General features: G+C 36.6%; 2 protein-coding genes across 5 annotated transcripts in view; one reads left to right on the forward strand and one right to left on the reverse strand.

Annotated features, from left to right (window-relative positions):
• The window catches only part of LOC308413774 (vomeronasal type-2 receptor 116-like), a gene marked incomplete at both ends in the record, with an annotated part of 49,359 nt that extends 37,830 nt beyond the window's left edge, over positions 1-11,529 (forward strand). For 2 of the 4 annotated variants that reach the window (XM_080908819.1, XM_080908818.1), the window contains 4 exons: positions 1,262-2,074; positions 3,427-3,654; positions 9,538-9,661; positions 10,625-11,529. In XM_080908819.1, the coding sequence (XP_080764945.1) occupies positions 1,262-2,074; positions 3,427-3,654; positions 9,538-9,661; positions 10,625-11,529 (2,070 nt within the window). The remainder of the gene's footprint in view (positions 1-1,261; positions 2,075-3,426; positions 3,655-9,537; positions 9,662-10,624) is intronic. The other 2 variants (XM_080908821.1, XM_080908822.1) reach the window with 1 other exon arrangement.
• Positions 1-15,027, reverse strand: part of LOC308413593 (vomeronasal type-2 receptor 116-like) — a gene marked incomplete at both ends in the record, with an annotated part of 711,488 nt that overhangs the window by 410,026 nt on the left and 286,435 nt on the right. The window lies entirely within an intron of this gene.

Consider the following 15,027-nt stretch of genomic DNA (forward strand, 5'->3'; position numbering starts at 1 on the left):
TATCATTTACAATTATCGATCACTTACACTCATGGAGCCGTTAAAAGTTAAGTGATCAGGAATAAACAATAATGGAACAGAATTATATTTACAAACATTTGCTCAATAACCCAACATTTAAGTTTCTAAAGTATTTTTTGGAATGACATGGCAGACTATTCTTAAACTGGAAGCTCATGACATTTCAGTGGCACTGATGGGGTGAAAATCTCCAGTGCAGTCTGCGGAGTTAGCCATTTTACTACCAGTGAATGTGTGAGTAACCATTAATGTTCTGAGTGTCAACTGTCCTTACACACGCTGGCAAAAATTTCAGTGACGTACTGGTATAGTTATTATAAGTGATTTTCTTTAATAATATAATGATTATTTCAAATGTTCATGGAAATTATTGCTATGTTTTTCCTTCTTTTTCTTTTTTTTCCTCATCATAAGATACAAGAGTGGACCTTCATAAGTGAAATTTTCTAAGAGTGAAGGGTTTGGTGGTTCTGATAGCTTGCTCTTTCATATTTTTCACATGATTATTTTTCCACCATTATAAAACACTTCATATGGAGGAAAGAACCCCAGACAGTGTAACTTTGTTTCCGAATATTTTCCTCAAGAGTTACAATCTATGAGTCCTACATATTTGCCCTATAATTAGCTGGGTATTTAGTAGGAAGATTTTTAATCTGATCTGCTGCTACCATTTTAGGCTGGCAAAATATGTTTTCAATTTTAATTTATGCTGTTCTGCTTTTCACTTTCCTGAGGTGGGTACAAAGGCAAATATTCCCACAGCATTTTAGAGCCTTATCCTGAAATGGAGATCTCTGGCATCTTTATGGAGTTGCAAACTGTAGTACAAAAGATAAAAATATTTCTCCTAAATGCTAAAGCAGTGATATTCATAGAACTTTCCTCTTAAATATTAGAAGTATTTCTGGATTAAAGAATAATAAATGCCTTTTTAAAAATTAGTCAAATATTCCCATGTTGTAAATATATTAAAATCCCTCCAAACATTAAAAACACAGATATCGGGACAGAGGGTGAGGGATAGAGTAGCAGTTATCATACATGCAAAGACATTTCATTACTCCTTTGTTAGACAGCCATGCTTGCTGTTCCCATTAGATGTGTATGTGCCAGGATTCCACATTTGCTCATTTGAATCAGAGATGAGAGGACAAGTCACAGGTAATCACTGTTGGCAGGTAAATATTATCACAGGTTTTTATGTGCACTGCACCTCATGCAGCTCTCTGTGTTGTAGCTCCTTCAGCTGACTTATGGACCTTTCCATTCCATCTTCAGTGATAATGAACAATTTCCCTATCTCTATCAGATGGCCCCAAGCCACACATCTCTAGCATTGGCAATGGTCTCCTTCTTACTTTACTTCAACTGGAACTGGGTCGGACTTGTCATCACTCAAGATGATCAAGGCTATCAGTTTTTCTCAGAGATGAAAAAACAGAGTGAAGACAGGGGAATTTGCTTTGCCTTTGTGAACATAGTAAACTATGTTATGTCAGCTTATTACAAAACTGAAATGTACCACAAACAAATTGTGATGTCAACTACTAATGTTATTATCCTTCATGGGGACGCTGTGAGTATTATTGAATTGAGCTTCAGAATGTGGGAATCTCCAGTTGTACAGAGAATTTGGGTCACCACAAAAGAATTTAATTTCCCTACCAGTAAGAGAGACTTAACTCATGGCACATTCTATGGGACTCTTACTTTTCTGCCCCACCATGGTAAGATTTCTAGCTTTAAAAATTTTGTTCAGACATTGCACCATCCCAGGAGCAAACATTTATATCTAGTAATGCCAGATTGGAAGTACTTTACCAATGAATCCTCAGCATCTGACTGCAAAATACTAGAGAACTATACATCCAATATCTCACTAGAATGGCTAAAGGAACAGAAGTATAACATGGTCTTTAGTGATGGTAGTCATAACATATACAATGCTGTGTATGCCGTGGCCCATGCACTCCATGAGAGGAATCTGCAACAGGTTGATAATCAGGCAACAGACAATGAGAAAGATGATGCCAATTATCCCTGCTTGAAGGTAGAGTTTCTTTTATTCTTGGTGTTTTCAATTGCATAGTTATTTAGAGGCTCTCAGATGCCCACACTTAAAGAAATTGGAAATATTTTTTAAAATTATTAGGTTTCTGGATATTATTCCTAATGAAAAAAGGAAGTAAAGTTACTGGTATAAATGTGAAGGGAAAACGAAGGTACAGGCTATCAATGAAATTTAGTGGTTTCATATAGAGCACCTGAATATCCATCTGCATACTGCTCTCATATTGGATATAAAGTCCTTCCTCTTGAAAATTCTCCATAATGGAAAGATATGTTTTTATTGTTAAGTGTCAATTACATGAAAATCATTTTGAGGAATGGTTTTCTATAAATTTCTTCAGTGATTGTGCCCGCCCCCCCTTGTGTAGACTCTGGCAAACCACTTTGTTTTCTCAGAGTAAGAAAACAAGAAATAGCGTTGGTATTCAGTTTGGTCTATAGATATATGTGAATTTATTTTTCTCACTGTGTACATGTATATGTTTTACTCTGTCTGTGAATCTGTATATATACATGTTTTGTTTTGTATGTACATGTTTATCTCTTTATATGACTGTGGAAGTAAAGAAGAATTTTTATGTATGATTTATTTTATAAGCATGTTTATATATGTATGTTTTTTGGATTCATCAGAGTATATTTTCATGTATACCAATTTATATATTTTATGTGTCTTTGTATGTATTTGTGTGTACTGTGTTGTTCATGTGTCTGCCTATATTTTTGTGCTTTCATCGGCCTTCTCCTGCCATTTTGTCATTAAGTATGAGTATAAATTTCTCTGTGTCTCAATATCATTATGGACTGGTGCTTCTATATTTACACCTCTCTCCATGTTGCAATGTCAATATGTGTTTGTGTATGTGATTGTGTGTATGTATGTGTGTTTGTGTGTGTGCCCGAGTGTGTAATTTGTGTTATTTTATATCTATATTTGTATTTGAGTGCATATATCTTTCTTTTTGCCAGATTGTTTACATAGATGTGTCAACATTTATATACATTTTTGTGTAAATAATTGTATAGCTGTATTATATGTGTGATTTGGAAAAGATGTGAGAGGTACTCTGTGTTATTGTGTGTGTGTGTGTGTGTGTGTGTGTGTGTGTGTGTGCTGCATATCTATGTTTGGTTCTGCATTTATGTTTGCTTTTGTTTAACAGTCTTCCCTGAGAGAACTGAAATTCTTGGAATATTATCATTTCATTTAATTTGCTTATGTTGTGATTTGTCTTTCATTCTTTAAATGACATTGCTATTTCTATGTCATCATAACCCATTGTGTGCCTTTAAGGAACATATGTACAATATAGAATGATGCTTGTCTTTCAGATAAATTCCTTTCTGAGAAAGGCCAACTTTACTAATCCTCTAGGGGACAGAGTGATTATGAAACATAGAGTAATACTGCAGGAAGACTATGACATTTTTCACATTTGGAATTTCTCACAACACGTTGCATTTAAGGTGAAGATAGGAACGTTCAGCCCATATTTTCCACATGGACAACTCTTTCTCATATCTGCAGAAACAACTGACTTGGCCACAGGAAGAAGAAGGGTGAGTATGTATTACCTTATTGATTCAATATACACAGCAGTAAACATATTGAAATGAAATATTTTGTCAAATCAGGAACCCATTTCTAGGCTCCTGTATTAAGTTTGTCTGTTTAATTATTGATGTAATTTTACTAATTCTTTCAAGATTTCATACATGCATACAATATACCTTTGTCATATCAAAACAATTTTCTAAAATTTAACAATACAAATGCTTTAACCAATATTGAAATTCTTTCCTTTAAACTGAACAATATTCTCTTCCTTATTACACAGTAATCTCCTCCATTACCATAAACCTCTGGAACAGATGTTGTTCAGGGTGAGGTTAATGTTATAGTTATGAAATACTAAGAGTCCTGATTGCTAGCTGCTGTTTGTATACCAAAATGTTATCTCATATAATAGAGAGACACTTACAATATTTATTAATGAACACAATTACAAAAACTCATATTCACAGAAAATCAGTTTTAGATTAACTTGAAGAACTCCTTCACACTTGTCAGTAAGGTGAACCAAAGGTCAAAGGAACACACAGACAACACTAGAACTACAGACAGAGAAAGGACTATAAAACACATCAAAATCAGCAATAACGTCATCGAGACAAAAGTAACAAATAATTTTCAGCTATAATTGAATATTTTAGTAACGTTCTCTAAATGAAATCGAAACAACAAGGCTGATTTATTTTTTAGGACATTCCTCGATGCGTGCGGAGGATAGAGAAACTCAATCACATACAAGAGAAAAATTTCTCTTTATAAAAGAGTGGGAAAATATAATGTATAATAACAGAGAATAAGGGAAATTAGAGAACAATAACTTTGATGATTATGTAAGAATCATCCTGACAAAAACACATACCATAGAAACAGAACATAGAACATAAACACAAGTCTCTGAGCAAAGAAAGAATTTATTCCAGGAATGCAAGTATGGTTCAACATTTTCAAATCCATTAAGTATAAAACACCACAGAACACAGAATTAATTTATTTTCCAAGAATATCCAGAAAGGAATTCTTTTCTTACCAGTTTGAAAGTTATTTCATTCTTTATGTGTGATTTTAAATATTTTTATGCAATATATGTTTATCACATTTCTCACAATGGAATTTTTTGAAATAAATTATTATTTGTTCTAAAACAAAATGAATTTCAATAGAAAGCTGTTGTATTAAAATTCAACTTGCAAATCAACAACTTCATAGAGAACTATTTAAAAATTTTTTATATGTTGAGGCCTGTTTTGTGACCGATTGTATGTTCAGTTTTAAAGAAGGAACCATGATGTGGTAAGAAGAAGATATTTTCTTTTGTTTTAGGATAAAAGTGTATATATGTATATACCGTATACATATTTGTTTGTGTGTGTGTGTGTGTGTGTGTGTGTGTGTGTGTATTAAATCCATTTTGTTCATAACTTCTGTTAATTTCACTATGTCTCTGTTTAGTTTCTGTTTCCATGTTCAGTCTATTGATGATAGAAGGGTGTGAAAGTCTCCCACAGTACTGTGTGATGTGAAATGTGTTTTGAGTTTAAGTAAGATTTTTTATATGAATATAGGTGCCCTAAAATTTGAAACATAAATGTCAGAAATGAGAGTTCATCTTGGTGAATTTCTCTTTGATGAGTACACAATTTTCTTCCTTATCTTTTTTTGATATCTTTTGGTTGAAAGTCAATTGTATTTGATATTAGAATGTTTACTTCAAGTTGTTTCTCGAGACCATTTGTTTGGAAAATTGTTTTATACCATTTTACTCTGAGGTAGTGTCTGTGTTTGTCATGGAGGTGTGTATCCTGTATGCAGAAAAATGCTGGGTGCTTTTCACCTGTCCAGTCTGTTGGTCTATGTCCTTTATTATGGAATTGAATCCATTGATATTGAGGGATATTAGGGACCAAAGATTGTTATTTTTGTTAATTTATATTGCTAGAGGTGGAGTTGTGTTTGTATGGCTGTCTTCTTTTGTGCTAGTTGAAAGAAGGCACTTTCTTGCCTATTCTAGGGTATAGTTTCTCTCCTTGTGTTGGTGTTTTCCAACTGTTATTTTTTGTATGCCTGGATTTTTGAAAGATATTGCATGAATCTGGTTTTTTTATAAAATGTTTTTATTTCTTTTTTGTTTCATTAGATACTCTATTTACATTTGAGATGTTATATCTTTATACAGCCCGACTCACATCTACCTTCCCCTCCATATGCCTTCACAAAGGTGCACTCCCTCCTAATCACTGTCTCTACCCAATTCTTCAATTTCTTTCTTCTCAGACTTGAAGTTCTTGTCATACAGATCCTTCACTTGCTTGGTTAGGGTAACCCCAAGGAATTTTATATTCTTTGTGGCTATTGTGAAAAGTGTCAGTTCCCTAATTCATTTCTCAGCCTGTTTATCTCTTAGAAGAGGAAGGAGGTTAATTTGCTTGAGTTAATTTTATGGAAGTTGTTTGCCAGTTTTAAAAGTTATCTGGTAAAATTTTTGGGAAAAAATTAAGTATACAATGAAATATTTTGCAAATACGGATATTTTGTCCTCTTCCTTTCCAGTGAGAATCCCTTTGATTTCTTTTTCTTGTCTAATTGCTCTGGCCAGAACTACCAGTACTATACTGAATAGTTAGTGTGAGAGTGGGCAGACATGTCTAGTACCTGACTTCAGTGGGATTGCTTCAAGTTATATGGCTTCAATTGCTTAGGCTATTTTGCTTTTGTCTTGACATTTGGTTCTTTGTGATTTTAGGTGATCTTGTTGTCACTTACTGGAGCCTCTCTCTCATGTGTTTCTGAGGGCCCATGGGCTCAGGAAGAAAATTGCTTCTGAGTGTTTGGCTCTTTGTAGATAGGTAATGAGTTTGGACTGCAGTGACTCCAATCTGTCTCCATGGGTTCAGGTTGGAGAGCTCTTGCAAGCTTCTCTTTGGGCTCAGCTTTGTGCAGGCAAGCCCTGAGTCTTGATAGCAGTCACACTGCCCTCTCCTTCCTTTCTTCATCTATTTTATTTGAGAGTTTTGCAGGAGATAGTTGCCTGGGCTGAACTTTGTATTCTTTTAGGATCTGTATGACATATTCTCAGTATCTTCCAGCTTTCATAGTCTCTGTTGGAGAGTTAGTGTAATTCTGATAGGTCTGCATTCATGAGTTACTTGACTTGTTTCCCTTAATGCTTTAAATATTCTTTCTTTGTTTTGTGCATTTTGTGTTTTGACTGTTATGGGAAGGGGACAATTTATTTTTGGGTCGAATCATTTTGGAGTTCTTTAGGTTTCTTTTATGTTTGTGTGCATCTCTTCTTTTTAGATTAGAGAAGTTTTTTTTCTGTAATATTTTTTAATATATTTACTGGCCATTTAGTTGGGCACCTTCACTCTCTTCTATATTTATTATCCTTGGGTTTGATTTTCTATTTGTGTTCTGGATTTCCTAGGTACCTTGGGTTAGAACCATGTTGCATTTAATATTTTCTTTGACTGCTGTGTCAATGTTTTCTATGGTATATTCTGCTCCTGAGATTCTTTCTTCAATCTCCTGTATTCTTTTGGTGATGCTTCTCTCCATGACTCTTGATCTCTTTCCTAGGTTTTCTAAATCCAGGGCTGTCTCCCTTTGTAATATCTTTATTGTTTCTATTTTCATTTTTATATCCTGTATGGTTTTCCTCACTTTCTTCACCTGGTTGGTAGTTCTTTTCCCTGTATTCTCTGTGGGATTTGTGGTCTTGTGTGTATGTGTGGGTGTGCATGTGTGTGTGTGTGTGTGTGCGTGTGTGTGTGTATGAGAGTGTTTTCTCTTCAAGGGCTTCGAACTGCTTAACTGTGTATTTCTGTATTTCTTTAAGGGAGTTATTTATGGCCTTCTAAAACTCCTCTAACATCATCACGAGTTGTGATTTTAAATCAGAGTCTGGCTTTCCTGGTGTATTAGGGTATCCAGGACTTGCTGTGCTGTGGGAAACGGGGTTGTGATGATTCTGTTTGCCTAGTTTTCTGTGGCTTAGGTTCTTTGACTTGCTTCACACCATCTATTCACCTCTGCTGTTAACTGGTCTAGCTGATTCTGACAGTAGCTTGTCCCTTTATACTCCTGCGTGTCATCACTACTGCAGGACCTTTTCTCTCCCAACAGGTTCTGGGTAAAGAGAACTGAGGCACAGGTTCACTTCAGTGCACATAGTAAAAGTGATGGAAATCTGTCCCAAAATGCCTTTTGATTCCTCTGTTCTGAAGGTTCCAGGCAGGTCTCTCAGAGCAGACATTGTGGTCTTACCTGTGCTCTGAGGTGTGTCAGCACTCCTGGGAGTCCAGCTCCCTCCCAGCAGGATCTGAGTACAGAGAGCTGTATTACAGGGTCAGCTTCGAGTGAAAATTGAAACCAGAAGAAACCTGTCCCAGAATGCTCCTTGGTTCCTGTGTCCTTAGGGTCCATGTGGGTTCTTCTTGGGCCAGAAATTTGAGCAGAAGTGGTCTTTCCTGTGTTTTCAGATGTGTTAGCACTCTTGAGAGACCAGGTTTCTCCTAGTTGAGTCTGAGTACAGAGAGCTGTAGTACAGGTTAGCTCCAGGCATGGACAGAAACCAGAAGGATCCTTTCCAGATGGTTCCTTCAGTTACTGTGTCCTGAGGTCTCCAGATGTGTCCATTAGAGCTGTAGTGGTGGTCTTCCTTGCTCTTTCAGGTGTGTGGCATAATTAGGAGACCAGCTTTTTTCCAGTGTGGTCTCTGTACAGAGAGCTGTAGCACAGGGTCAGCATTTTCTGTCCTCCAAGCTTGCATGCACACCTCTCAGAGCTCCTGGTAGAGACACAGGACCACTTGCACTGAGACATAAAACCACTTGTACTTCATGGGCTTCAGAATCCTTGCTCTATTCTATACATATTATTTTTACTTTTGATCTCATTTGTCCTGGATATTTTCGGTTTGAAGCTTTTTACAATCCCAATACTAGTTTGTTCAGAGTTAGAGAAACACAATAAAACAAGTAATAGAACATCAGGAAGACATAGTGTTATGCCAGTGTTTTTTTATAACTCATTCGACATTACTATTTATAATACATACAGAGAATATTATTATCCATGAGCATCAGAGATAAAAGTCAGGTAGTTTTGTTGGTTCATGTTTGTATCCAAGCACTTTAGAGGCAGAGGTCTGAAAATCTCTATTTCTCTCATAGTAGTCTGCCATATATTGTGAATCCAAACCATCCCTAGGTTATATGTTCATAATTTGTAATGCTAATTTATTCCAGATAATACTTTTTACCTGTGATTTAGGGGCATATTTTTCAATTTTGAATGTTTTCAGAGAGTAACTTGCTACTATGTTGCTTTAAGTAAACTTTGGTCATGAGCAATATGAGGAGGAATAGGTGATTTGTCAAATGGCTTATAGTCATGAAACACAAGGGTGCATATCTAGACACAAGCACTAAAGCATAGATGTTAATAGAACACTACTTACTGGTTCTACTGGCCACAGTGAATAAGGCATCCCCTTATCAACTACCAATTAAGAGAATGCTTCAAAGTTATGAGGACAGGTAGTGTTGGATGGGAAAATGTTTCAAAGTCCGGTCTGTTCACAATACTTAGTGCCAAATTGAAAATAATTAACCTAAAAACATCAGGTTGTAATCTCTGTAGATTTTGCACACAGCTCACTATCAGCTCTTTTTCCTGAGTTAGTAGGTGTTCAGAAACTATCCAGCATTTCTTGAGTATATCTCCAATATTCATGTGGTCATTAAACAGACAAGGTGAACTCTCCCAGTTACTGTACATGAAATAATCTTATTGACAAACTAATGTGCTAATATAAAACATATAGAAACAGCTAAAACTCATTATCCACATCTGTCTAATTTCATTTTCAGATGCCCTCCTCTGTGTGCAGTGCAGATTGTAGTCCTGGATCAAAAAGAATATGGAAGGAGGGAATGGCAGCCTGCTGTTTTCTTTGCAGCCCTTGTGGTGTAAATGAAATTTCTAATGAGACAAGTGAGTGTTTGCTGCTCTGATAAATCCTGCAAAGATATATTCCTCTTGCATCACACTGAAAAAATGAAGTCAACTAAAAGCAAATGAAGTATAAAATATATAATGTTTTAAATTATATATGTATATATATATATATATACATATACATATATATATATATATATATATATATATATATATATATATATATAGAGAGAGAGAGAGAGAGAGAGAGAGAGCATTAATAAAACTCTGCCAAAAAGATACAAAAAAAAAACAAAACAAACAAACAAAAAACACACATACCTAGTTCCTTAACTTACACCCTGACTCTTTTCAACCTAATGGGGGATTACATTTTCACAAAGAAATACTTTAGAAAATAAATCTGATATTTGAGGCAGTCCTCCTCAAGCACTATAATTAACCTATTTTAAAACTACATATATTTCCTGTTTTAGTCACAATATTTTCAAAACATAATTTAGTCCTATTACATTTATTTTTCTGTCTTTCATAAGATTATGCACAACATGTACATATAGGAGCCCCAAAATACCAAAACTACTATATAGTATAGTTGACAAAGTCATGAGACTGCTAGGTACAAAACACACGTTCTCTGTAAGATTAAGATGGAAGGATAAAGTATTTGCAAATTTGTGAGAAACTGCTGTGAAAAACTACTTGAAAATCTTCTGGATATCAACATAGAACCAACACAAGCTTAGAAAAACTTAGCATTCTGATAACATAATAAATTATACAATCAACAAGTTAAATAGATAAAGAATTGCTCTGTTTGATATTCACTTAAATTTTTATGAAAATTAAAATTTAAAACAATACTGTGAAACAAGTCTTTCAAATGTATTCTCATTATCAAAGGCAGCATTGCAAGCCTTCTCTCAACACCCTCACTTGAAATACCCTGCCGATAAAATTCCTAAAGCAGCACTAACCTAACTTTCCTTTGCACATCAGATATGGATCAGTGTGTGAATTGTCCACAAGGCCACTATGCCAACACACAACACAACAAATGCCTTCAGAAAGATGTGATCTTTCTAAGCTATGAAGACCCCTTGGGGATGGCTCTTGCCTTACTAGCCTTCTGTCTGTCTGCATTCACAGCTCTGGTACTTTGGGTCTTTGTGAAGCACCATGACACTCCTATTGTGAAGGCCAATAACAGAATCCTCAGCTACCTATTGCTCGTGTCACTCATGTGCTGTTTTCTGTGCTCCTTTTTCTTCATTGGCCATCCTAACAGAGTAACCTGTATCTTACAGCAAATCACCTTTGGCATTGTATTCACTGTGGCTGTTTCCACAGTTCTGGCCAAAACAGTAACTGTGATTCTGGCATTCAAAGTCACAGACCCAGGAAGGAAGTTGAGAAACTTCCTGGTATCAGGGACTCCCAACTACATTATTCCCATATGTTCCCTATTTCAGTGTATTCTGTGTACAACCTGGATAGCAGTTTCTCCTCCCTTTGTTGATACTGATGAGCACTCTGAGCATGGCCAAATCATCATTGTGTGCAACAAGGGCTCAGTTACTGCATTCTACTTTGTCCTGGGATACTTGGCCTGCCTGGCCCTTGGAAGCTTCACTGTGGCTTTCTTGGCCAAGAATCTGCCTGACACATTCAATGAAGCCAAGTTCTTGACCTTCAGCATGCTAGTGTTCTGCAGTGTCTGGGTCACCTTCCTTCCTGTCTACCATAGCACCAAGGGCAAGGTCATGGTTGCTGTGGAGATTTTCTCCATCTTGGTATCTAGTGCAGGGATGCTTGGATGTATCTTTGCACCCAAGATCTACATCATTTTAGTGAGACCAGACAGAAATTGTATACAAAAGATCAGGGAGAAATCATATTTCTGAACAAATATTTCAACAATCTGTCAATTGTAAAGTTGGAACCTACCCTCCACATATTGGGTTTCATTGCATGTATCTAGTTTAGAATCCCTCTCATGGTTCCTCTAGTAATGTCTGGAGATATCATATCTGCTTATCTTGTGTGTACTGTTCATAAATTCTTATACTCATTTACTTGCTTAGTGTCCTCTGGGAGAACTGAAATTCTTAAATTATTTTTTATAACTTTATTTAATGAAGAGAGATACATGTACAGATTTTTTAAGGCATTTGGAAATTCTTTTAGAGATTTGATAACATGCATTGAAATCCCACTATTTACCATAAGCATAAAGTACATGTAACAGAATGTGACATGAAAACAGTCAGAGTCTTCATGGTGTGTATAGATTAAACATAATGATCCTTGAATACCCAAAATTGGCACAATGCTATATTCCTAGCTTTTGTGTTATTAATGTTTTAAGGTCTAGGTGTACCACACTCTGAGAGGGTGCTGTACACTTGTTTTTTTCCTAAGAAGGACTGAGACTTTCACTATTTGGCCTTTGTTATTCTTGAGCTTCATATGGCCTGCTTTCTGTGGCTAGTATCTAATTATCAGTGACTGCATATTATATCTGTTCTTTTGTGCCTGGGATGATATTCTCTATATACATCCATTTTCTTACGAATTTCATAAAGTCATTGTTTCTGATAGCTGAGTAGTATTCCATTGTGTAAATATACCACAATCTCTGTATCCATTCATCTACTGAAGGACATCTTGTTTCTTTTGTGTATCAGAATAGAAGATCCAGAATGAACCATCATACATATGGTCACTTGATTTTTGACAAAGGGGCTAAAAATATTCAATGGAAATAGGACAGCCTCTTCAACAAATGGTGTTGGCTCAACTGGCAGTCAACATGCAAAGATTGAAAATAGACCCTTTTCTATGTCCTTGTACAAAGCTCAAGTGCAAATGGATCAAAGATCTCCACTTAAAACCAAGTACACTGAAATTCTTAGAAGAGAAAGTGGGGGAAACCTTAGAACACATAGGCACAGGGGAAAATTTGCTGAACAGAACACCAATGGCTTGTTCTCTAAGACCAAGGATCAAGAAATGGGACTTAATGAGATTGCAAATTCTCAAATCATTATTACAATTTTAGTCATCATGTTGCTTTCATGGAGATTTTCCCTCATATTAACTTCCATAAAAGGTGATATAGCTGTTAAATCTATGAGCTCTCATAGAAAGTAGGTTCGAGGACAGACCTGGCTTATCATAGAAATAATCTCTCAAATCAATCAATAAATAAGATAAACTAAAGAATCAACAAAGATGAAATCAGAACACATTCACTGGCTTCAAGTAGGAATACATACATGACAGAATACTACCTGTGTTTTCACTGCTCTTCAAGATTGTCTAAGGAGGAAATATGCTTTTTCTGCTCCCAAATACAAGCATATTATATCCAACAATGGACAGAAGCTGGGGACCACTGCATTCAAATTAGGGATAATTGGTAGAAGGTGAGGATGAGGGTGTCCCTAGGCGAGGACCTGCTGTCTCAACTAACCTTGACAGCCAAGAGTTCTCAGACACTGAAACAGCCAGTAAGCATGTACCAGCTGATATGAGGCCCCTGATCATATGCAGTATAGGACCGCCTGGTCTGGCCTCAGTGAGAGCAGACACACCTAAGCCCCTAGAGACTTGATTCCCAAGAGATTGGGAAAGTCTGAGGTTTGGAGAGAAGAGATATCTTCTTGGAGATGGGAGAGGAAGTAAGGATTGAGGTAGGGGATGTGGAAGAATCAGGCCGTGAACCATTTAGGGGAATAACAATCGAACTATAAAATATATATTAAAGAATAATAAAATAAAATGAGCTTGTAGATAATTCAACCTGCTATTATACTGTAGTTATAGAAGGGATTGGTAAAACAACTGATATTTGCAAAATCCCAATTTTTCTCATAGACTGCCTCCAGTGTGCCCAGCCAGTGGCACAGATTCATTCCAGTGTGAACATGCACTGAGAGCAAACCCGAGGCACTGGCTCTGCAACCACTCCATCAACACCCAGAGATAGCCCAGCGCCCTGAGCTCAGAAACACACAATCACAAGGAAAGCTCAATTCCCAGATGAGAAAACACACTCAGGATCACTGGACTTCTGCCACACTCCACGTCACAGTTGAGGCCACAACATATTTACCAACACTCAGCATAGCTGGGACCCCCACAGGATCCATGGAAACACAAACCCTCACACAGCCAGAGGTATGAGTCCCTTCTAACTTCCACCTGGGCCCTGAGAAAACCTAGAGCTCCGGCTTCCCACCCACTCTTACAATACTCAGAGAAAGCTTTACTCTCAGGAGATCAGATAAAACAGAATCTCAGGAACTTCTTTACAGCAGAATATTGGGATCCTAGAGACAGCTTGACTCCCAGGAACTAACACACAGATCTCAGAATCACGGGATAGAAGAATCACAGGTTCAGAGACAGCTGCACTATGAGTAGATCTGATACAACCAGGATCACAAAGGGGTCAGGTTCCTGTCAGAGAAAGGCTAGATAAAACCAGATATAACCTGATGTGAGAGGTGTGCTCCAAAACCTAAGCAACAGAAACAAAGGCTACTTAACATAATCAGAACCCAGTTCTCAGCTACAGCATGAACTTGATACCACATCATATCATAAAAGTCAAGATTCAGATTTATGTTCATATCTCAGGATGATGAGAGAGGACTTTAGTAAGGATATGAATAATTCCCTTAAAGAAATAAAATGTAGGTAGATACCCTTAAAGGTCAAAGTTCTTAAAGAAGAAACACAAAAATCCCTAAATGAATCCCAAGAAAACACAAACAAAGTGTTAATGGAATTGAACAAAATCATTCAGGTTATTAAATTAGAAATAGAAACAATAAAGAAATCACCAAGGGAGACAACCCTGGAGATTGAAAACCTAGGAAAGAGATCAAAAGTAATAGATTCAAACATCAACAACAGAATACAAGAAATAAAAGGGAGCATCTCAGGTGCAGAAGACTCCACAGAAAACATTGACACAACAGTCAGAGAAAATGCAGGTTACAAACAGTTTTCTTAGTTCCTGGACTGCCTGGTATCCTTTGCAAATCTCTGCTTTATTGGGCAGCCTAGGCACTGGAACACAGGTGAAGTCACTAAGTGCTGGGTCACTGAAGTTTCTGCCTCCCAGTGGCACCAGAGGGTGTTTCCATGGAAATTACTGATTAGAAAAGAACTGATTGCCCTGGATGAACTCCCAGTTACCCAGAAATCACTCAAACAACCAAAGAAAAACAAAACAAACAAACAAACAAAAAGACAATAGGCTTCTCCCTTTTTCCTGAACGAGGTGTAAAACCCATCAAGTTCTCCCAGTTCATCAGACACAGTACCCATTTACCAGAACCCAGAAACCAAAAGGAGCTTAGTGCTTTTCTCCAAGTCTGCAGTTCATTCGA

Source organism: Micromys minutus (genome assembly GCF_963924665.1).
Source record: "Micromys minutus genome assembly, chromosome: 32".
Classification (NCBI taxonomy): Eukaryota; Metazoa; Chordata; class Mammalia; order Rodentia; family Muridae; genus Micromys; species Micromys minutus.